Consider the following 22770-nt stretch of genomic DNA (forward strand, 5'->3'; position numbering starts at 1 on the left):
TTTACTTACTACTTACGAGTTACGTACTTACTACTAAGTACTGCTGCTACTGTTAATACCCTGATAATATATCATAGAGATGACTGTTACACAAAACTGCATACAGTAGCAGCAGTAGTACTTCACATCAGTAGCATCCTCTTGGCTGTACAGCTTGCATGCATGTACACTTCTGCACAAATTTAGAGTGGGTGGCTGTACGTAAGAACTGTTGACAAAACAACCATATATTATATTGGATCAACTGACTTCACTTTTGTTCAGGGAATACAGGTTAGCTACAAGTATAAAACCTGTTCAGCAAAAACAATTTCATATATTTACTGTCTATTTTTCCCATCTAAAATGTGATCGCCGTGAGAAATATTATGAACTATCATTGGTCCTTTGTCACTGCAGTATTTACCTACAGGTCTGAATAATCCAGGTGCCTTCAAATACAAATTGGATTTTAGTAGGCCAATCAAACCTTTCATAGATAGACCTTTCATAGAGTTCTCATAACATTGACCATTGAAATAAGGAATAGCTGGCATACTTGGTCACTTAGGAGTAATTTCACGCAAACATTGATGATTTGCAAAGGTCGCTGCATATTAAACGAGGTATAGGCGATTAGATCAATAGACAGTTTGTCATCGCTTCTGTTACCAGTTTGCAGACCTGTGTATGAAGCCTCCATTGACACAAATGCAAGCACAACCACTCACAAGCAAAATGCACTGCAATACACAGGCACAATTAACCATAAAGCGAAGAGAGTTACATCGGAAAAAGTAGGTGGGATTTTATCACTTAGTTCTTACAGAATTGAAGAATTAATTCACCAATTTCTGTCAAGATACCTATGATATTTCAGCATGTCTGAAAATACACAAATTTCATAAAGTTTTATCCTAAGATCAAAACTATTGTTTATGTATTTTGGTGGTTATGATAGCTTGAGATTTGTAATGAAACCATGAATTATCTCAGCACCAAGATTTCCATAAAACCGCCATACCCCTCCCGATGTCATCGGACATCTTTTAAGACTTCAGTTATTTCATTTTTTCAGTTATTAAAATATACTGAGAAGGGTACTTCTGGTACATAATTGATCATTGTGGTAGAGTGCCAAGCCGAACAACAATGTGAATGAAGATGGTCATTACCAGAAGTCATAGTCCAATTTAAAAAGTGATGATTGTAAACAGTCATTCAGACCGTTCTTATATTTTCCAGACTATTACAACACTCACTGGTATTGCTTGTATAACGGCAAGTGTCTACAGTAAGGATGACATGTCTAAGAACACAGCTAAATCGTTATTTTCACATATATATATACAACAATTTAATCTCAGTTTGTTGACGCTGTTACATGATGATGCCACTTTATCTTGCAACACCTTAAAAATTTCTATATTATTGTTTTTATCTACCCTTATAAAATGATCATCTCACAAATAAATCGAGAAATTAGGAAATGAGGTAAAATTTAGTCTCATCTGTCAGCATACATATTATTTCAGCATAAAATTATTGAGTTTATGTTGTTATAGGCTAGAAACAGTAAATAAACAGCAAAAGTGTGCCTGCTATCTTGAGATTTGCGAAAATGAAATTTTCAAACAGCCCCACAAAACAAGCACACTTAGTTACATGACGCAAATTTTTGTAGACTGACCAGTAGCTATCTCGAAATGTAGACAATTAGGCAAAATAGTGTAGAGACAGGGTACTGGTCAATGGCATCTTGCGAGAACAATAAACTTGCGCTAGTTTTGTTTACATATATGTAAACAAATCTATTTTGAAATGCGGATCGGTGCATATATATTGGTGAAAAGAACGATGTGCGAGTGTTCGATGTTATGTTAGCCTTACTATATACACTTGGTGTTACACAGGATGTACCGGTAGGTATCACAACTGTCGAGAAACTATTCAAACAGTTAGGCAAAAAACATGATAAATCCTCACTTTAAATTTTAAAATTTGCATATATTCCTATCGATCTACGGAATCACTCGCAAGCGAGTATGATTGTCTCTAGAAGTTCTAAAATTATTCTCTGTGCATTCTCAGATGACTTATAAATCCTATACGCAACCCACACATCTTGCCACACACTTGACAGCTGTTTCCAGGGGGCAGGGTGCTACAAAAAAAATATTGCCCACTTGCCCCTGCCGAGCAAGTGGGTTATGAAAATGGTTGCCCGGAGGCAAAAGTCACTTGCCCGAAAAACATAAAAAAAATTATACATAAGGTTGTTTTTTCGAATATGAATTTAAATAGTAAATAACGTAAATGAAGGTCCAACTAGTCGACTCAACATCCAGCATTTCACTTAACGGGACAAGACGGTAGAAAGTTGAACAGCTGATACGAGTTTGTATACAAAATATATTCATGTTGGGACACAGCACGCAGTTTGTTTTAATTTTTTAATTTTTCAAGTGTCAGTTTATTATCAAAAACCCACCACACTCCCAATAAATTAATAAAATATGTTCAGGTTTATTTGGGGCTGGATCGTAAGCGCAGAGAATATAGCGGTGCATGCATGCAGATATAATAGACTGACAGCACAGTATAGAGCGTATCTGTTTTTGTGTATTTCAGCAAAGCAAATTCTTGTTCACAGGTTGCACTAGAGGGGCAAACATTTGAGGTTTGAGATTTACGCTGATCACGTAATGACCATGCCTGGCCTGGGGGCCGGGTTTACATGTACATTGCTGTGTGCATGTTGTGTACTGTACCCACCGATTGTTTCATTCACATTGTTTTTTTCATTCAAATCTTGTCGCAGCAAGGCAGCGCGATGTTGTGTCTGTGCAAAACAATGCAAGGGACGAGTGGAAACAGAAAAATATCATTATGTCTAGACATTCAATGAAAAAAAATTACTTGCCCGAACGGGCAAGTGCAATTTCAAGCTACTTGCCCGGGGGCGAATTTGGTTGCCCCAGGTTGTCGTGCCCTGCCAGGGGGTAGGGGTAGAAGTTTTTCCTCTTCCCAGGACCTTGCACGCTCTTTACGTAAGATCCATTTCCTCTCAACTTCTTGGCGCCTGACCGTCTCAAAATAGACAACCCCATCGTAAACAACGCCCCTCCAGGTCGGTCTCAGACCAGCTAGCCTTTGCCAGTCATCGGTGTTAATGTCACATTTCTTCAAGCTAGCTTTTATATTGTTCTTAAACCGTTTCGTTGGTTAACATCCACCGCACAACTAATACTAATAGCAATACACCCATTGACAGTTCTGCGCCTATGTTCTGCGCCATTAGTTACGCATCTCCGCAAGAGCCCGGATGTGCGAGTAAACTCCGCAATATTGTTTATCTCGATGCGTTATCTCCCTTGCATACGCAGGTCGCTCACCTTTGTGTCGAAGAACAGTGCACGTAGCAGGGACTAGAGCACCGATTATGGATGACCTGAGTGACATGACACTTGATACATTTAAATTATGGTCAATGCATGCTCTAAGTCTTTCTTAAGCCAATACGATCCGTTTGAGCAGCCCTTCACACTACACGTTAACGCCATTGTTGGCGCATTTTACTCGCGCTTTCTGGGACGGAAACTCCTCCCGACCTTTGACCTTAGGCTAAGCGCATGCGCAGTGTTAAACTGTCAACGACTCAACGGGTGTATACATAATACAGGTGAATGCAGCTCTAGGCTGCCAGAATGCGAATGAAGCGCCACTATAATCCGAAGTAAGCTTGTTATACTTATATAGTTATTATAAGATATTACTGCTAAATTAAATGTTAGTTTTCTACTAGAACTGTAGAAGTAGTACTAGTACTAGTAGTAGTACAGACAGAGAGTGAGACACGAAACAGCGTATTTTCACAATCACTCTAAACGGCACTACCACCTCAAGGCTCAAGCAGCACCACAATTTAATGAGAGTAGTTGGCACGAATCAAAAACGATATGTGCTAGTGTAGAGATAATTTTCGAACCGATAGAGATATTACACCGATAGATTATCGACGGAAACTGAGAGTGATACTGATAGAAGGGAGTGCCAAGAAATTAATAATTATGCCACAGACTTAGTACTAACGCTAGGAGTAGGAGTAATAATAATACAAAAGAAATTGTCAAACCTGCAAGGACTGTATCCGATAAGTCATACTTCGCTGCTGCCTTCGGAAATTCTTTGAGCTTTCTACCAGTAATGTTTAAAATTCCTGTGTGCTGTGCGTCTTCTAAAACTCTTTCTATACTCCGAGTTAGTTGCGGACCACCAGTGACGGTGGTCGCCATTTTCACCTAAACACTTATATGCTGCCACCTTCTGACACATTTATTAACTACAAAAGGCGTTACTGTGTTTGTTTATTGATCTGAGCAAAGAAAATGTGGTTAAGCTATTTCACATGCAATTTAAAAGCAATATATAAGTAAGCAATAATATTCGTATATAAAATAACTAAAACTCAAATAAATCATGTTATCAAATCGGTCTGTTTATGTTATGCGGAGAACAATCTGATTGGTCAGCCTTGAATGCGTTTACCAATCACCGGTAGCGTTAGATGCGTGGTATATTCGAACAGTCGATGAATAACAAGCAAGTGTGCAAGATTCTCCTTCTTCAACTTGTAACTATTGTTAAGTAAGAATTACTGCCTTTTTGCTAAAGCCAGGTAATTTAGTTTTTAATATGTAACTATTTGTGGCTACAGTAGACTAGTTTTTATTTGAACCAAGGTCAAATATTCGAAAATTCTACTGTGATTTTCACTGTGACTGAGTGTCACAGCGTCTCGTCTGTCGGTCTGTCACCGTCTGAGACTCTGACTGAGTGACTCGTCTTCTCAACTTTGAAATCTGTTTCAGATAATTATATTATTCTTAGTTTATGTTGTGATTGATTTGCAGGAAACTTGCTTGTAAACACCAAGGCTAATGGCACCTAGACCCAGTAAGCTTCATCACAATCTGAAGCAGGTATGTATTGTGTAGATCGACCTACAAACTGAGTTGATGAATTCAGAGTCCTGAAACCTTTATTTTGTTACGTCTTACGATTTATATTAGGCCCCTATATCATGCTTGCAATACATAGACACATAATAATTGTTTAATATGCATTATCATATTTGTATGATCTATATCCATTCAGGTTAATCATGATAGGATTACTGTACAGGAGAAACACAAGATGCTGACCACACAACAGAAACGCCCTGCTGAAAAGTCACCTGAAACCACAACTTCAACAAGAAAACGACCAGCTTTTGGTGACTTAACAAATGTATGTATTTTTTTATTGTAATGTACGACTTCCTTTATCCGGCCATCCGTTATCCGGAAATCTCTATTAACCGGCCGCGATCTCGCAGTGTATGTTCTCTGTTTTCATTTCCACCTGAAAATCTCGCTCAAAACTCGTGCGATGTACCAATGACTCTCGCGCGATGTACACATTGATTATCGTAAGAGCGCACAGCTATCAATGCACAAAACAAACGCACTTACCGTAAGAGCAATCGCCCATGTACATGTATGGCCATATTATACGGCCATATTAATACAAATATTTCACGAATACATACTCGCTTGGTGATGCTGTAAAAACTACCAAGGAATAAAAGATATATACATTGTATACTATGTGAATGAACAAAAATGTGTGTGCGTGTGCGTGCGTGTGTGTGTTGTCCACTATGCCTCCGGACAACTTTCGTCCGTTAACGAACAACTTTTACCAGCGGACGTTAGCGAAACGCGCTACGTCGCTATACGCACTCGCAATCGATCGAGCCCCGTACTTCAATCAAAGGTGCCGCTGCCTCGCACATGTAACAGCCCTAGGCATACAACGCCGCGAATGTATTGATCGTTACAGCCCTAGATCTCAGCACAAAAGAAACAAACATAAACCGAAGTGGTAAAATTTATGTTTTATTTCATTTTATTTCTATTTCATATTTTATTTACCATAAAACACGACAGTTTGTATCAAATAATCAATCGTAGCAACGAGTAAATACATTATCACATGCATAACCCCTACTGAACTGGATAGAAATGCTGTGTTTGAGCATAACTCATATCCGGCCAAATCCCATATCCGGATGTCCCCATGTCCCGACGTGGCCCCATCCCCCATCTCCATGTCCCGACGTGGCCCTATCCCCATGTCCCGACGTGGCCCCATCCCCATGTCCCGACGTGGCCCCATCCCCATGTCCCGACGTGGCCCCATCCCCATGTCCCGACGTGGCCCCATCCCCATGTCCCGACGTGGCCGGATAAAGGAGGTTGGACTGTACTGAATTCAATGCTACATGGAAGTATATTTTCTGACATATATACTACATACGCCCAACTCTACCAAGCAATGTACATTATGCTTTTGTAGGTCTAGCTGTTATAATGAACATTCGAGTTGACATCATATTACCCTCCTCTTCATCATCAACAACGTCATTGACAGACCTTGTGTTTTAAGCTGCGCGATCGCGCTCGTGCGTCTTGATTGATCACGAGAAGTGCGAAAAAACGCGCATCTAAGCATTATCAAAATGCACACCTTTTTTTTCCTGTGTTTTATTTTTTATTAATTCAACTTATAAACTCGAAGATAAACGCAAACGGTTGTAAACATCACAGATATTGTCGGAAGTTGGTTCACATGTTTATAACGACAGTCGCAAAGCGCTCTAGAACGACGAATGTGATTGGTTGTATTTTTAGATAAAGTTTTAATAGTCTACTTTGAAAAATTGAGTGTTGTTCCTTTTTGACTAAACATGCTAAATGTGTGATTCAAGTTATCCACATGTCCAAGAACTGATATTTTGTTAGATGAAAAAAAATCACATAAAAAATGTCAAAATTAATAGTACAAATGCAGAGCTAATTTTTAGCCCAAAATGCTGGAAATGGCATTTCATGAAGTCTAGTTTTCAAATTTTTTCTGGGGGGTATGCCCCCGAACCCCCCTAGTTTGCCTCGTGCCCTGTGGGCACTCCGATGCAAATCACACACGTCGGCGAGCCAAGGTGTGCGATTTTTCACTCGCCTGCCTTTTCCAAAACACAAGGACTGCATTGATCAGCTAATTAGATGATTCACTGCATGATTGTATGAATCAAACGCCTGTCTACATTGTTCAGAACAAGGAGCCTCCGAAGTAACTGCATGTATAGTCTAACATTTATTTCAAACATTATACTCCTAGAAAGAAATGTGTGATTATGGGGCTGCCACAGGTTTGTGTGAGACCAGTTTTTACAATACGTTATAGCTATATTAATATATAAAGTTTGCCTTTCTGAATGTTTCTAGGCATTGACGAAAAAAACTACCACCGGTGGTTTGAAAAAATCTGAAAAACCAACAAAGACGCTGATTGTTAAGAAACCGGCAAAGACAGAGCGTGCTGGTAAGCCGAGGAGTAGGAATAGTGAAGAAACTTATGCAAGCTGTGAATCATCACTGGAGTTGTCTGAGTGCATAAGTTCTCAAGGCTCACAGCTCCCAAGTTCCCAGGATCATCGCGAAAGCTTCGAAGACTCGTTGTGCTTGCGGTAGGTGAATGGGATTAAGGACACATGGTCAGATCCGCAATTACCTGTTGTGGAACAAATATTGCATGTATTCAGACTTCCATCCATTGAGTGTAAAAGACCAAATTTCAATTATTTAAAAGTGTACCACCTTTATTTTTAAACTTAATATTATTACAGTCTAAGTATTTTTTAACTTGCCATACGTTTTTTAAAGACAATGAAATATTTTAGTTGCCAATGTGTGTTGGCTTTTTGCTGGGGGAGGTGGGAGAGAGGCATGGAAGGTGTTAATATGAATATTTTAGTTCGATTGCCTATTTACATCCTGAAATAGTTGTTGGTCATAATTGTTTTGAAGTTGTAGGCATTTCACAAATTGTCAATTTTAGCCTCAGTCAGACCAGTACCTCAGAATCTGAGAAGGATGCACAGAAAGCCAGTAACGTGTGCCTAAGTAATGATGCGGAAAGTGATAACGAGGAAGCACAGCCAGAAAAGGTACACGTAATTACCATGTCCTCATCTATCAGATGTATTTGCTGTATACTGATGCTGTCTATTACAGTTTGGTGTTAAGTTCAGGCCCATATAAGCACGCGTTTGTGGCAGAAAACTCATGCATGATTACTTTTTTGTGACCTTATTTTATATTTAGCTGTCAGTATAATTGCTATAAGATGTTGATAACTCCTGCTGATAACCTACCAATCACTTTTCCCAATACTTCACGACAGGTCACTTTAAAGCCAGAATATGACGTAGATGATGAATTCAAGAATGATATTTTTCATGTTCCTGATTATGCATATGATATTTTTCTGTACTACAAATCAAGGGAGGTCAGTATATTACCTGATACATGTAGTAAATGCCAGTGTCAACTTATTGATACCTATACCTTTTACTTATAGTTTTCTTGTGAGATAAATTTTCCCAGTATTACACTTCGGCAGTGACTGCAGCATGTTTACAAATTACATGTTATAATATATTATCACATTAGTATAGATTGGTTTGTAACATGTGCTATAGTGGTGTAGTAATTGTCTGCAATATGCTATACTATCTGACTACTACTGTTATGTGTGTGTGCAGGCAAAGTTTGCTGTCGGTAAGTATTTGGACACACAGGTGGAGATTAGTGCATCTATGAGAGCAATCCTGGTTGACTGGTTAGTCGAAGTTCAGGTATGTGAACACTACGTTTTATATCTGTAGCTACAAATAAAACACAATCTTCGATTGTTCTTCTATAATCATAACCTCCCCTTACCCGAATATAGTTATCATAATACTGAAACTCTAAAACAATAAACGAAATCCATAGTGATCAAGGGATTGATTGCTATCTGCTCATTGGTCCAATATAAGGCTTTAAATCATTTTAAATTCATTCTGTGAATTTTTGTTAATTGAATAAAAGGGTTGTTGTCTAAATAAGACAATAGATGTTAAACTACTCAAGTTCAGTAATAAATTGGTGATAGCTATCGCATGATTATTGTCTCTATTCTCTAAGATACAGTATTTAGATGTACTACAGTGAAACCTTTATACAAGGGTTGCTCAAGTGAATAAGCCATAAAAGTGTCTGTTATAGACAGTTGACATTATTTGCTAGCACGTTTGACTAGTATTTTGTTATTATTATATGAACCTGTTTTAGTTTATGTCATAGAATGGTTATTAATTGCCTAGCAGTAATATTTATATCCTCAATCAATATATTATGTAACATGCATGATGATTTTTATACTATTTTAGGAAAACTTTGAGCTGAACCATGAAACGCTGTACCTGGCTGTCAAGATCATTGACCTTTATCTGTCAAGAGTGACAATCTCAAAGGAAAAGCTACAGCTCGTTGGGTCTACAGCGATCTTTATCGCATGTAAATTTGACGTAAGATACATTTGAAATAATATGCAAATTTCCTATTAACTTTATATATGCGTATTTATTTTTATTTTGAAGTGGTAGATGGATTACCGTCCAATTTGGCATTGCATCTATTGAAAAATATGTCAATGCAAATGACAAAATCCTTAACTAATTTCTTTCAATGATGCTCATGCATATACTTTAGGGCTATACTGCGATTCAAAATTCACTTCTTATTGTGGTCTTAATAGGAAAGATGCCCACCTTTGTCGGATGACTTTCTGTACATCTGTGATGATGCATACAACAAGGAAGAGTTGATTAAGATGGAGCAGATGATCCTGAAAGCACTAGATTTTGATTTAGGCACGCCAAGCTCATACAGGTTCCTGCGACGATATGCAAAAGTAAGCTAACAGAGTTTATTGATGTAATTATATATTTATTTATATTTTCCAAGCATCAAAATTCAACTATTTAAGCCACTGACGGGAATGAAAACCTCTCATAAATGTTTGTATACACATATACTCAGGGTGCGAAATTAACGGGAGTCCGGAGTCAAATACTTCCTGATTTACTGTCGGACTCCCTGATTTGACATATATGCAGTAGTCCGTGTGACTCCCTGAAAATTCTGCCATACTAACTAGTTCGTTCCGGAGCATGGCCTCGCGGAATTTCTGTATTTTTTTAGCTAATGTCCAAAGAAAATTCGGCAGATGTGCAACTGCATGAATCTTAAAAATATGAAGCACATGCGTTATTGTTAATATCTTTAATTTTGAACCTCAGACTGCAGACTCCTCTTTTTGAGGGTAGGGAGTCCGTTGGACTCCCTTGTTCAAATGTTCATTTCTACCCCTGTATACTCCTAGATGTCTATGCAGAGAAGTCGAGTCACTCTATAAATATTACTTCACACCTGAGCTAGCACGCCACTCTTTTCAGATGCCAACATAGGAATGCATGGCTTTAACAAGGCAGCTTCTGTGTCGAGTCTATCTGATCAAAATATTTTTATGCACGTTCCCGCATAGAATATATTTGCCTAAATTAGATACATTGATGGATGTAGGTGGATTGCTGCCTTAAATGGAGTTGACACTTTTGCTTTTGTTCAGTGGTCAGGGGTTGCATTATATTTAGACTTATTGTTAAAATTGTTCATGTCTAAGCTTTCTTTGTTCTAGTGTGCCAAGGCGAACATGGAGCTACTCACTCTAGCTCGGTATATCTGTGAACTATCTTTGCAAGACTATGAGTTTGTGGATTGTAGTGACAGCAAGTTGGGTGCAGCATGCTTGCTACTGGCCATGCAAATGAAAAGTGTCAATCACTGGGTAAGAATTCACCTTCCAGATACAGTTAAACCTCGATTATCCGAACGAGACAGGCGGGGATTATTTTGTTTGGATAACTGATCTGATCCTATTACCGTTAAATATTTACGGGACCTTGAGATCTTGCTCGGGTAATCTGAAATTCGGATAATTGATGTTCGGATAACCGAGGTTTGACTGTAGTCCACTTGTTGTGACACTACAGTGGAAGCCTGATGTTATGCTCCCCGATTTCGGAATCCGAATTAGGAATCGAAATCGCTATCCGAATTCGGATATAACGCGATGAGTTGTTGGATCCTCCTGTTTTGCTCTTATATATCCACGTATATATAACCCCGATTTAGCACAACCCCGCGTTTTTCGCGATGACATTTTATGGACCCCAACCATCGCGTTGTAATGGGTCTACACTGTATATACAAGAGATCTCATGTAATTATTGAATTTAGCCACCGAATACTCAGTAGAAGTCAGACAGCAGGAAATATGGAAAAGGGGAGACACTTGAAACCACATCACTAACAAATCTGATGATATCTTGTGTTTATATTTGCAGGGCGTCACAATGGAGTACTACTCCGGATACTCTGAGTCCGACCTGATGTCGTTAGCAAGGCATCTGAACAGCATGCTCAGCAGTCCCTCTGTCTCCACCAAATCTCTGAAGACCATCAAGACCAAGTACTCCCACAAGTGAGTGGACCTGGTCCAAATGTAACAAACGTACATGAAATGCACACTGACATCCTGCTGGGTATACTCCTTTCGAAGCTAATTCGTCCAGTGATTGTCCCGTGACTGAAACCTCTGCTAATTCATGTCATGAATCATGTGCCACCTGCATGGTTACTTTACATAATTCATAATGTGATGCGATTTCGTTATAGGTAACAGGGACTAATCTATCTGCTTAATATGGGCACCCATGGCGAGTGTAAAAAAAAATCTGGAACCGTTGGCGAGCACAGCCAGCCGAAATATATATACTTATCTATCACACTAAATTGGGCATTTGGTCGACACATTTTATTCAGATAATAGATTATAGATCTTATATATGAGCATTTTATTATAAAACATTGCCTACATAACGATAGAAACATGGAGATTTAATTTTCACAATTTTCAGAGCTCTGCTAATTTGGGCGCTTTGCTAGGGGTCGTAATTTGGGCGTCAGTATTCGGTATTAAAAATGTCTTGGATTAGGCCCTGGGTAGCATTCGATATATACTGCATATTTGCAACTTGAAAGATGTGTCATCAAGCTACCTTTGCAATCATGTAGGATTTAGTTATGACCTCGTTTGCCATGGCTGACTCCTCATAATGTCAAATAAGTAATACCCCCCTGTTTTATTTTTCCAGAGTATTCTTTGAAGTAGCCAAGATACCATTCTTGGATGTGTTGGCATTAGCTTCATGAGCTGTGAGTGCTTCTACATAGGGGATTGAGGAACTCTGTAGTGCTGGCCTGTAAACACTAGTGTGTGATTGTGACCAAAGAGATTTGTTACGAATGAGTAACTATCGAAAACCCGAGAGTATCACCAGGGAAGTCACTTGATAGTTTTACAAATATCTCTGTCACTAGTGACGTTTCCATCTGAATAGATAGTGTAGGTGATTAGTTAATTAGGCATCACAAATTCTTGGTGATTGTATTCACGCAAATGTCTACGTGACGTATTTGAAACTATGACCCAAGTATGTTTGAATATTTTCTCCTGGGTAGTGTTGCTGCTAAAAGCAGCTAGTATTGTCGAATGCTTTTTAGCTTCTACATAAAGCTCATGGTGGAGGGGTTTGTACAGCTGTAGGCCTGCAAAAACTTCGACAATTCAATGATGCATGAAGATTTAGTGCTGCAAGAGCTGCTTTTAAGTGATCATTTATCAGTTTATATTATTTTTGAAACGCTAGATAAAGACTGTTAATTTTGTACCCTAGGTGAATTGGATACCTCACCAAATTATGTTGTTTTAATGAGATCAAAAAGAGAAGTCCTAGACTCCTAATTGGTCGAAATAGATGCAATTTGAGACATTAAATCATAGTGTCTTTTTTTTTTAAATTCCGATGTATCTGTAGCTATAGTTATAATTGACATAATAATTTATATCTCAGATATAGGAAGTCAGCTTAGTGCACTGCTAACCACTGATCCATCTCTGTATACAAGTCACATGGCCAACTCTTGCGATATAATCATTTGTCAAATTTACATATTCAAAAGGACAATTTTTATTACTTTTATTTTTGGCATCATGTTAACTTTTGCTAGCCATTTTTAGTATTCCCGCATTTTCCATATGCCAGCTTGGTCTTATAAGTTCTTTGTAAGTGTGCAGGTGAGTAAGTTATAAGAAATTACGTGTTCTGGTGATGCTTTTATTCGACGGTCACTATTGGTGTATCTGACTGGCAATTTTAAGTGCATGTAGCAGCTTCTGATACTGACATGGATGAAGTATAGCACGTGTTTAGTAGATTTTAGCTACGGTAAGAACCCTGCAGTGTTACTTCTCGATATGTTGTGGAACAGACTGTTGCTGTGGTATATATGTGTAAAGATTGGGGTGCTTGCATGATTATTTCCTTAAATATTTAATCAATTATGATCAATATCTGATGTATATATGAGATGGGGGAACTGGGCAACTAAAGAGGGTATAACTGGGAAGGGTGAGTGGGGGTTGTGTAAATATAGAGAAGCAATCACTCGTGCACTATCAGCAATGAGCGTACAATTCTCAAAATGTTATAGTGCAAATTGGACAGCCTGTCTCTCATGCATTGTGAGCATGTTTTGTAATCTGATCGGGCACCGAAATATGAAATAAAACAAAGGTATATCTTTGTTTCCTTAATCGCTGTCGATATCCAGCGTCACATGAGAAGTTTAAAATTGAGTTTTTACAAGTGACTTCAATCATTGTCATTGCGATCGATTTGGGCTCTGTAATTGGTTCAAAGTACTAATTCATACCGCTGTATGGAAGAAAAGGGAATACTAGGATAAATGTGCATGGCACTTTTCAAAACAATGGGTACGCCAAATTTCAATATAGGTGGTGTTTCCTTTTTGTTTTATTTAATTTTCCGGGGGTGAAACAAAGCATGATCACTGCGTGTTGGACTACCAGCTGCTTGAAACGTTAGACATGGCTGTATTTGTTTGTAATGTTATTGGTGTCATTGTCTAGTTTTTAGATATCATTTCTACTTGCATTTTTATGATTTTTTTCCTATATTATCCTTTTAACTCTCCTATGTCTTTTTTATGTATTTGGTCGTATTTCTATTACCATGTAATCAAGCGTCCATAATTAATAGATTCTATTATGGACTCGTGATGTAATCTATGCGTCTGTGTGAGTAGTTACGCGTGTTTTTGTCGTCTATAGAAATCATATAGTCAGTTGTAGCTGCAGATTGCAGTAATTTAACCAATTACGGTACAAGAATTTTATAGTGTTTCAGACCTTTCGTATTTTGTTAGTACATATCGCTTTTAGTTGCTGTCATTTATTTGATCCTCTCCATCTTACTGCACTTCTGAGAACAAGATAAAGGCAGACATAATACCAAGAGTAGATAATAACACATGTTATTATCTACTCTTGATAATACGTATAAGATGCTGTGTAATATGCCTGATATACACGTGGTGGTAATCCAAGCTTGTCTGGTGGTCGTAGCAGCTATAATAAGTTCATTTTATTTCACATGTTGATGCATGGCTTGATGCTAGCAAGAGTATATGATATATAAAAAATTCGTTTTTATTATGTACTCATGATAGTATCAGGAGTGTCATCATATAGAGTGTTTATATTATCAGGAGTGAATAATAGAGAATAATAGATCTCTATTATTCACTCCTCATATTATGGTACTCGTGATAGTATGGCTGAGAGGGTCTATGTCCCCCAGGTTACTGCCGGAATGTACCTTGGGTACGGTCCGGTATACCGGAACGTACCCTGGTACTATATCTAATATGCCGGACCGTACCTCGCCTACTCCATTAACGAGTCTAAGGAGTCGCTTACGCCTACTCCCTAACCCTAACCATATCAGATAGTTACCAGGGTACGTTCCGGCAGTACCCTGGGGGACATAGACCTTATGAGCGATTGAATTAATGTGTGAATAAAATGCAAACAATCCCGCCTGAGCTAGCATATGTGCTCGTGTAGATTCATGTGCTCGTGATAAGTATGTGAATGGCTCATAGTATATTAATATTCTTTTGACTTTTTGACGACACTCATCTTTCACCTCACTAAATATATTGATATGTATCAATATGTCAATCAATTTAATCGTGTGCTCTGATAAAAAGGCATGCGCGATATTTGCAATGCCACAATCGGTATTTCAAAACTTGGTCGTATATATTCAAATTACGTATGAAAATATCAGCAATTGTTTCTGCAACACAGCAATATTCCATAACGTTGAATATTTGGTGAAATTGTAATATATATCAGGATTTTATTCATCTGATGAGTAAGGGTATTTCAAAACTAACTATTAATGCAATTATGAATCTTCTATGTGTCTCCTGTAGCACACTGACTGCATTCTATTGCTTTACAGAAAAAATACATATTTTCTTAGGTTACACGAATTTCCAGAAAATTATCAGCACCGATTATGTCATCAACGTTGTATATGTTCATTAATTTATATCAAATTCATTTCAACATATTCAGAAGTATAGGAATGCTTCCTGTAGCATTGTGATGTAATCTGTTTTGTAAAATAAACGTTTTCCTTCTAAAAACACTTATATAGTCGGTCTCAATTATTATATTGTCTTTAATGTTTTCTTCATCTTTAGCCATTTAGTGGAGATTACATGGAACAATGTGTAGATGTGATGCCTACAGTACTAAAGTGTGACTAATTAATTATTTTAATCACTGTCTATCTCACTCGTTTTCTGCGTATTATTGTGTCAGTGATTCTATAGAATTTGATGCAGTCCAGTATAGCGCTGTGTGTGGATCCATGTAGAATCCTTTCAGATGGATAGATGCACCCATTAGCAGGTAGCTTGTGCGAGCACGACTGTTGTGACGGCATTGCTATCGAACTGTTCTTGAAGCATGTTAAACTGTTCCTCTGTCGCACTATTCACGAGACCCTGTAAGGTGAATGCGATTACAGTTTTTACCGTATTAGGTCTGCAGTAAATAAATCCACACCACTCCCCTCGAAATCATAGCTATTCACGATGAACAATATAACAGCTGTACAGCCCGTACACATTTCCATCACCGCCCTCGTATCTTCCCATCTGCGTGTACAAAATAAAATCTTGGGTTTTTCATATTTGGTGGGATGGCATGTGTCAGAACTTGGTTTTTTAGTGTGCGGCCCCTTATTATATCACAAAACATCGACACAAGTTTATGTCTGGCTCGTTACAACTTTCATCAAGTACCATTTCTTCCACGTCACGTATGGTTGATGTGAATGTATACCCAGCGCCCTATTCTTTATACTATCAAGAGTAGATAATAACACCGGTAGGAATTTTCTATTATGGACTCTTGATAATACCAAAGAGCCTATATAGGTTCTTTGATAATACCAAGACTTCATAATAGAAAGTCTTCTAGATAGTCTTCTATTATGGATTCTTGATATTACCTATTATTAGCTCTTGATACTATGGACACCTCCCCCACTAATGTCGGCAACACGTAGGCTTAGATACAAATATCTCGAAAAATGGCCTAAATATCTTGCCGGAAATTCTCCAAAAAATCTCTAAATATCTCAATTTTTTTTCTAAATATTCCCAATTTTTTTCGCGCACGCCCATAAACGGAACTATCCCGCGGCGCTATATCAAGCACGGGGCGACTGGGAGTGTGTCTCTAAATATCTCAATTATTTCAACATAATGTCTTTTAAACATATTTATTTTGTGTTATTTTGAAAACAGTTTGCACCACTGGATGGTTTTTCTTAACAGAAAAAGACAAACTCATCCTTGCAAATCCTTAATATTTGAGAAAATTGGTTTATCCCTAAATATTAAAGGAATTTTCTAAATATCCAGATTTTTCTGAATATCCCGAAAACTTCTAAATATCTAAAAAAATATCCGGATATTTGTATCTAAGCCCTAGCCAACAACGCAAGCAGGCGCGCCTTTGTGAGTCACCTGAATGACAGTCATAGCCGCGGTAACGTTCGATGCCCCCGTCGTTTGGCTCTTGTAGTACTGCTGGGCCCAAGATGTGCCGATGATTCGCTAAGCCTTCAGCTCCAGACATCCAACCATATAGTGGGCGACCTCAATTCCAATCTAAGAATCCACGAAATTACACCCGCCTGTCTATTGTTTGCGGTATAATAACTATATTAATGTTTATTTATTTAATTTAATTTAAAATTTAATTATTTAGATTTAATGATTTAACGGTTACATGATTAAATCTCAATCAACTAACGGTGATGCATGTGTATTTAGTTGAGCCCAACAGTTGACGTGTGCGGACGACGAATATAAATCTATTAGTTTTCTGCCTTCTATATCTGCGTAATCTGTAATACGTGAGCGATACGTTTACCGAACACGAGCGTCATGTATGATAGTACCCTTCTTTGAGGCGCCCTTTTATAACATAGTTCCCAAGCAACACCGCCTGCGTTTTGTATTGTAAGGTGTTCTCTCTCTTTATTCTGCCTGCAGCGCCTTCGAACTCCTTGTCTCACACGCACATCCTGTAGGATCAGTTAATATATATGCGCGCTAATATAACAGCGATCTATCAATATTGGATGATCTGCATCTATGATAGACTCCTGATAAGATATAGACATATTGTATTCAGATTAACGACAAGTCAACAAACTCTTACCGTGATGTTATTCAAACTTATGGACAGTAATATAAAGTTCGTTATTTATAATATATGTTAACGACTTTTGTTATATCGTCATACATATCGTCCAGGAGCTATGATAATCAAGAAAGGAGTATGACAGACCGTCTTCTATCAGCAGCTAGATAATAGAAGGACTATAATAGAAGAGCTCTTCTATTAACATCTATCCTGATATCGTCCAATACTACGGACACAGATCGAGCGTTTCCACATACGCCTACGCCCTCGTCTTTACAGCCTCAGTAACAACAGGCGCCTTGTCGAGAAGCGGGTTGTGCCCAATCTGGAACGATAATATATATCTATTGTGTGTGTGTGTGTGTGTGTGTGTGTGTGTGTGTGTGTGCGTGCGTGCGTGCGTGCGTGCGTGCGTGTGTGCGCGCGTGTGTGTATGTGTGTTTTATAATCCATAATATATCTCACACATTCATTCAAGTCCAGTGCACTTATGTAATAGTTAATAGGCTCTCGGTAGACCTACTATGTGCTAGTTATACTCCATGTTAATTTGACGGGTAGGTGCATTTGTGCGACCGCTTCTTGAGCATAATCATAGTGCGAAATGTTATTTCAACTGAATTTCTATGACTATTGATTATTATTCGAAAGTACGTTACCAAAAATATACCACTAAGCCTAATATTGCCATATCGTGGAGACTACGATAATATCAATAATCAGCCCACTATTACTGTTCTTTCTTGTCCGACGAAGCCGTCAACATTCTTTATTTTGTTGAGAATTTTTTTGTTTCTTACTACCTTCAGCACTTTGAGGATTTCATTTTCATCCAGCGCCTTTGCGATGGCGCCCATGCCATCGGCTGGCAAACGATTGTTGCTCACGTCTAGATGACGTAATGTACCGTTGACCCGGATGATCTCAGCGACAGCTTTCGACGACTCTGCTCCAAAACCGTTCATCGACAAATTGGCTTCTTTTAGGAGCGTATTTCCCTGCGATTGTTTGTCAAAGAGAGATCACGTTGAAAGTCCTTGCTGTTAAACGACGCGTTGTGCACATTTCATCTGTCAACGTATTCTGAGTGGTACTCACAATACCTCTTCTCGTAATAAGGCAAGAAGGTGCCCACCTCAATCATCCACAACGGTATATAATATAGAGAACTGGGGATGTTTTAGGTTTATCTTTTCATACCATAATCATATGACATTATCGTTAAAAAATATGGCACTGAAAATTTGCGCGAGAGTTTATTTTGTCATAAGGTAGTGTGATTATGCATGACACGAAGTATTTGCTAGTCTAGTACTGGATAAATTAGCGTTTGGATGCGCATTGTGAGCCTTTAATAGCTGTAGATGAATATCCAACCTTTATTCCTTCGCAAATCGCCAAGGCTCCCTTACGACGGAAATGGTTCCAGCTAAGGTTGATGTATTCTAACGTTTCGTTTTCTCCTGTGTAAGGTGATATCAAGAGTGAATAATAATAGATCTATTATTATTATGATTATGATTATAATCAATTATTATTCACTCCTGGTGATATGTTTAGTAACTAGAACAATAAAGCGACAGCAACTAATCTCTACGACAGCTAGACAAACGTTTGAAAATCACAATACTACTAGTAAACATAGAGGAAGTATAGGTAGAGGCAGTTCACCAATGGCCGCGCCTAGCAAGACTCCTCCTTCCTCGCTGAATTCGTTTCTACTCAAATCCAGATGTTGCAATTGCCGGTTTTCCTGTAAACGGAGAACATTGCGTCATTTTTGCAATAATAGTTTGTGGGAGCAATTGCACGTGATATTAGAAAGACAGCAAAAGTTCCACGAAGCATATGGCTCCATCACTATGATTAGAAATGGAATATTCGTATCTAGTGGTGATAATTTTCTTTATAATGCACTTGCCAGTATAGCTTGTGATAGGCATTCGGCGTCTTTGTCTTGAAGCATATTACCTGAATCAAATTTGCATCATCTTAACGCAGTCAGAAAGACATCTACTAAGGCGCGCGCACACGCACACACACACACACACACACACACACACACACACACACACACACACACACACACACGCTCGCGCGCGCGCGCGAGCGGCAAATTCAGTGTGTACAGTGTATAACTCCCCGTGCTAAAGTACGTAGGTAAAGTTACTTGTCAGTATAATTCCCATTTTTAATGTATTCTTAACCGGCAAGAAATTTAGTTTCTTCACGGTAGTATTGATCACAACATTTCAGCGATGGCCTTGGGCTCCCTTACTGCGCAGATCGGTTGTCCGCCAGACCTGTAATCATATGTAGTGCGTAACAATGCCAGTTGTATCCTATTTACCGCTCCATTATACTTGGCATCGGATTGATTATCTGCCGTCACAGGGCTCACGGGTACTACCATCACTTTCGATTATATATATCAAGACCAAAATCTTCATACCAAATCGGCCTATAGCAGTTCTCCTTTGAGCATTAAACTCACCTAACCAATTGCGTCGGAGGTTTAGGACAAGCGGAAAAAAAAAAAAACTAATGAAATTTGTGTACCCTATCATGCAGATAAAGAAAAAGCACAGTTACGGCATACATTTCATCTAGCAACTTCGAATTAAGAGTGGCGGGTAGCGAGGAATCAAATTATGGATAAAGACCCACAACAGCTTACTAAAGTGAGAACTGCCTCATCAAATAGGTACGCGTATATTCAACTGCGAAAGGCACTGCGCGCGGATCTTTAGTTTCTGGAATCTTCACTTATATATGGAATTAAATTAGACCTTGATAGTAACTTTATATCAAATATGAAGGACGTTACCCACATTCGGGTTAATTACCGGTATCGTCAAATCCCCGGCACCGCACGTTGTGTGTTACAATGAAGCCAGAGCAGGCTTTCGCGCATCTAGCAGCTATGGAGGCATAGGTCCTCGGCATCCGGTAAGCAATGCCAATTGCAAAGAGCGCGAGACAGGGCACTTTGAAACCATGAAACTGCGGCGGTATTACGGGCCCTCTAACATAACGAACGCAAATCCCCTACAACGATGCTAAAGCAGTATAAACGAAGCCACTATGTCGATGCTTGTAACATCAACGGAGCTCCACAGTAAGCATAGACAGACAGGCCAAATTATCAATAGAAGCTAGCCTATACCTCTACCCGAGTCCCGTGGTGCTGTAGGTTCACCACTTCATCTCAAGTGAACGCATAAGTAATGAACACCGGTACTACCCCTAGCATCTCACACGCATTCCACATATGTCTTTTCGGCCCACTCGCGTCAGATACGCATTCTGTTTATCTGTTATACCTATTAATTACAAGCACGTTATATTCTATACTATCAATACATTTTGTCATCATGGAGTATTGCAGGGACGGATCCATGATTTTTAAAGAGGGTGTCCAAGAAGAAATAAAGGGCACTTTTTCCTGCTTAATTTTTGTGGTGTTTTAAAAGGCTGCCGAAGGCACTTAGGGGAGGGGGACCTCCCCCAAATTGAAAAAAAATTGGTCTATTCTGAGGGCATCTGAGCAGTAATTTTTGATGTCTAGAATCCAAGATAGGAATTCCACATTTTTAGGCAAAAATGTATCTTTTAAGCTCATCCCTAATCAGTGAAAATTCACCTCTGATCGCAACCTAGAACAAAAAATCGGTTGAAAAGAAAACAAAAATGTATCCACATCCGCCCCCGCGGGCCCCGCTGAGACCCCTCTTTTGCCCATTTAACCGGTTATTTATCAACGAACTTATATATAATATATATATTATATATTATATATAAATTATATACTAATAAATCTTTATCAGCACAAACTAAGCACTAAAAAAAATGTGAATTTTTAAGGCATCACCACTTGAAATTAAAGGGGTCCGGACCCCCCGGACACCCTCTTAAATCCGCCCCTGCATTGACTAATAATGTGATTCTCGGCGCAGCGACGCAACTCTGCGATGATTTATTCTTTCTCGATGGCAAGCTAGTTTTAAGAAAAGCCCACTTGTTAACGTATCATAATGCCGCTTACTTTCATCTTCAGAATCGGTATCTGCAAGAGGATCGAAGATTTTCTGTTCCTCTTCCAAATCTTTTCCCGTGCTGAATATTACAGAGGTTCTAATATATATATATATATATATATAACAAACATGAGCATCAAACATAGCGAGTAAATAAGTAGTAGTACAACATTTTTTCGAGGAAAAAATTTGAAAAGCTATGCTAGGCATATAACATATATCAGGGGTTAATAATGACAATTTTGTCAGTTTGTCGTTATTAACACCCTCTGCATATATTGTAATGTACCTAAAGTTCCGTCAGTTTGCCGTTATGACAGAGGAAATGGTCGTCGCGTGGTTAATTCATCAGTCCCAACCACAACCGGTATCAACAAGGACGTTAACCCCCTTTCAGCAAGACGTCGCCTCAACAACTAAACGTCACTCGTGTCACACAACCGAACCGTTGTCCCCTTTGCTCAACCAACGCCTACTACCTTCTCACCACGACATCACTGTTTTGAATACGATCGCCCATTTGTCATTACGACGATTAGCCTCTTGTCCAACCACGAATGCCTGTCCCTTATCAATCCAACTAACGTCAACAACGCCATTAGGGCTTTCCTTAACCGCACCTTTTAAATATCTGAAACTAATATTATTAATTAGTACAAAAAAACGTATTTTCTAACTCATTAAAAGCAAACCTTCTCACTTCAAGAATTTCGTCGATTCTTCATCATCTACCTTTTAATAACAGTTCGCTTATCATTCAATGCGGGTCATCTTCACCCCAACGTTCGCTGTCGCAATTCCTCGTCGCCCCATTCACCATCAGTGTGCACACATAACACACAATTTAGGTGGTTGCTCGTCCTCCGTGATTTTTCACTAAATATTCGGACATGGTTTTGCGTTCTATTTCTCATACATACCGATAATTGATGCTGTACATCGTGATCAAATGTATTTTAGAAGGACTATTTTACGCACGTAGTTTCTAAAATTGGAACAATACGCATGGACCAACAAGGTAAGATTAATAATAGCTCATAGACAATCAATTTAAGAATGAGAATATATAAAAAAACAACACCATGACTTGCAAACAAGTGTCTACACG

At 38.6% G+C, this 22770-nt stretch overlaps 3 protein-coding genes across 15 annotated transcripts in view; 1 reads left to right on the forward strand and 2 right to left on the reverse strand.

The window, feature by feature from the left end:
• Nucleotides 1-4282, reverse strand: part of LOC106806912 (leucine-rich repeat and calponin homology domain-containing protein 3-like) — a 41209-nt gene extending 36927 nt beyond the window's left edge. For all 9 annotated transcript variants that reach the window (XM_014809074.1, XM_014809073.1, XM_014809071.1 and 6 more), the window contains exon 1: nt 4115-4282. In XM_014809074.1, the coding sequence (XP_014664560.1) occupies nt 4115-4274 (160 nt within the window). In that variant the 5' untranslated portion in view covers nt 4275-4282. The remainder of the gene's footprint in view (nt 1-4114) is intronic.
• Nucleotides 4283-4543: 261 nt separating this feature from the next.
• On the forward strand, nt 4544-14532 carry LOC106806916 (G2/mitotic-specific cyclin-B3-like). Of its 5 annotated transcripts, none has more exons than XM_014809086.1 (12): nt 4544-4626; nt 4893-4961; nt 5137-5268; nt 7308-7549; nt 7921-8029; nt 8266-8370; nt 8627-8719; nt 9296-9433; nt 9664-9819; nt 10606-10755; nt 11315-11451; nt 12125-14532. In XM_014809086.1, exons 2-12 carry the CDS (start codon nt 4920-4922, stop codon nt 12180-12182), a joined length of 1362 nt encoding a protein of 453 aa, XP_014664572.1. In that variant the 5' UTR covers nt 4544-4626; nt 4893-4919; the 3' UTR covers nt 12183-14532. The 5 variants fall into 5 exon arrangements, with proteins under 5 accessions (XP_014664572.1, XP_014664574.1, XP_014664571.1 ...); XM_014809088.1 differs by having other exon boundaries at nt 5164-5268; XM_014809085.1 differs by having other exon boundaries at nt 4549-4657.
• A 1277-nt stretch (nt 14533-15809) lies between these two features.
• LOC106806905 (leucine-rich repeat-containing protein 74A-like) overlaps nt 15810-22770 on the reverse strand; it is a 12557-nt gene continuing 5596 nt past the window's right edge. The window contains exons 5-7 of the mRNA XM_014809050.1: nt 19547-19596; nt 18429-18623; nt 15810-15911 (exon numbers count right to left, since the gene is read on the reverse strand). Of these exons, the coding sequence (XP_014664536.1) occupies nt 15810-15911; nt 18429-18623; nt 19547-19596 (347 nt within the window). The remainder of the gene's footprint in view (nt 15912-18428; nt 18624-19546; nt 19597-22770) is intronic.

This window comes from Priapulus caudatus, unplaced genomic scaffold (assembly GCF_000485595.1).
Source record: "Priapulus caudatus unplaced genomic scaffold, Priapulus_caudatus-5.0.1 Scaffold185, whole genome shotgun sequence".
In the NCBI taxonomy this organism is placed as follows: Eukaryota; Metazoa; Priapulida; class Priapulimorpha; order Priapulimorphida; family Priapulidae; genus Priapulus; species Priapulus caudatus.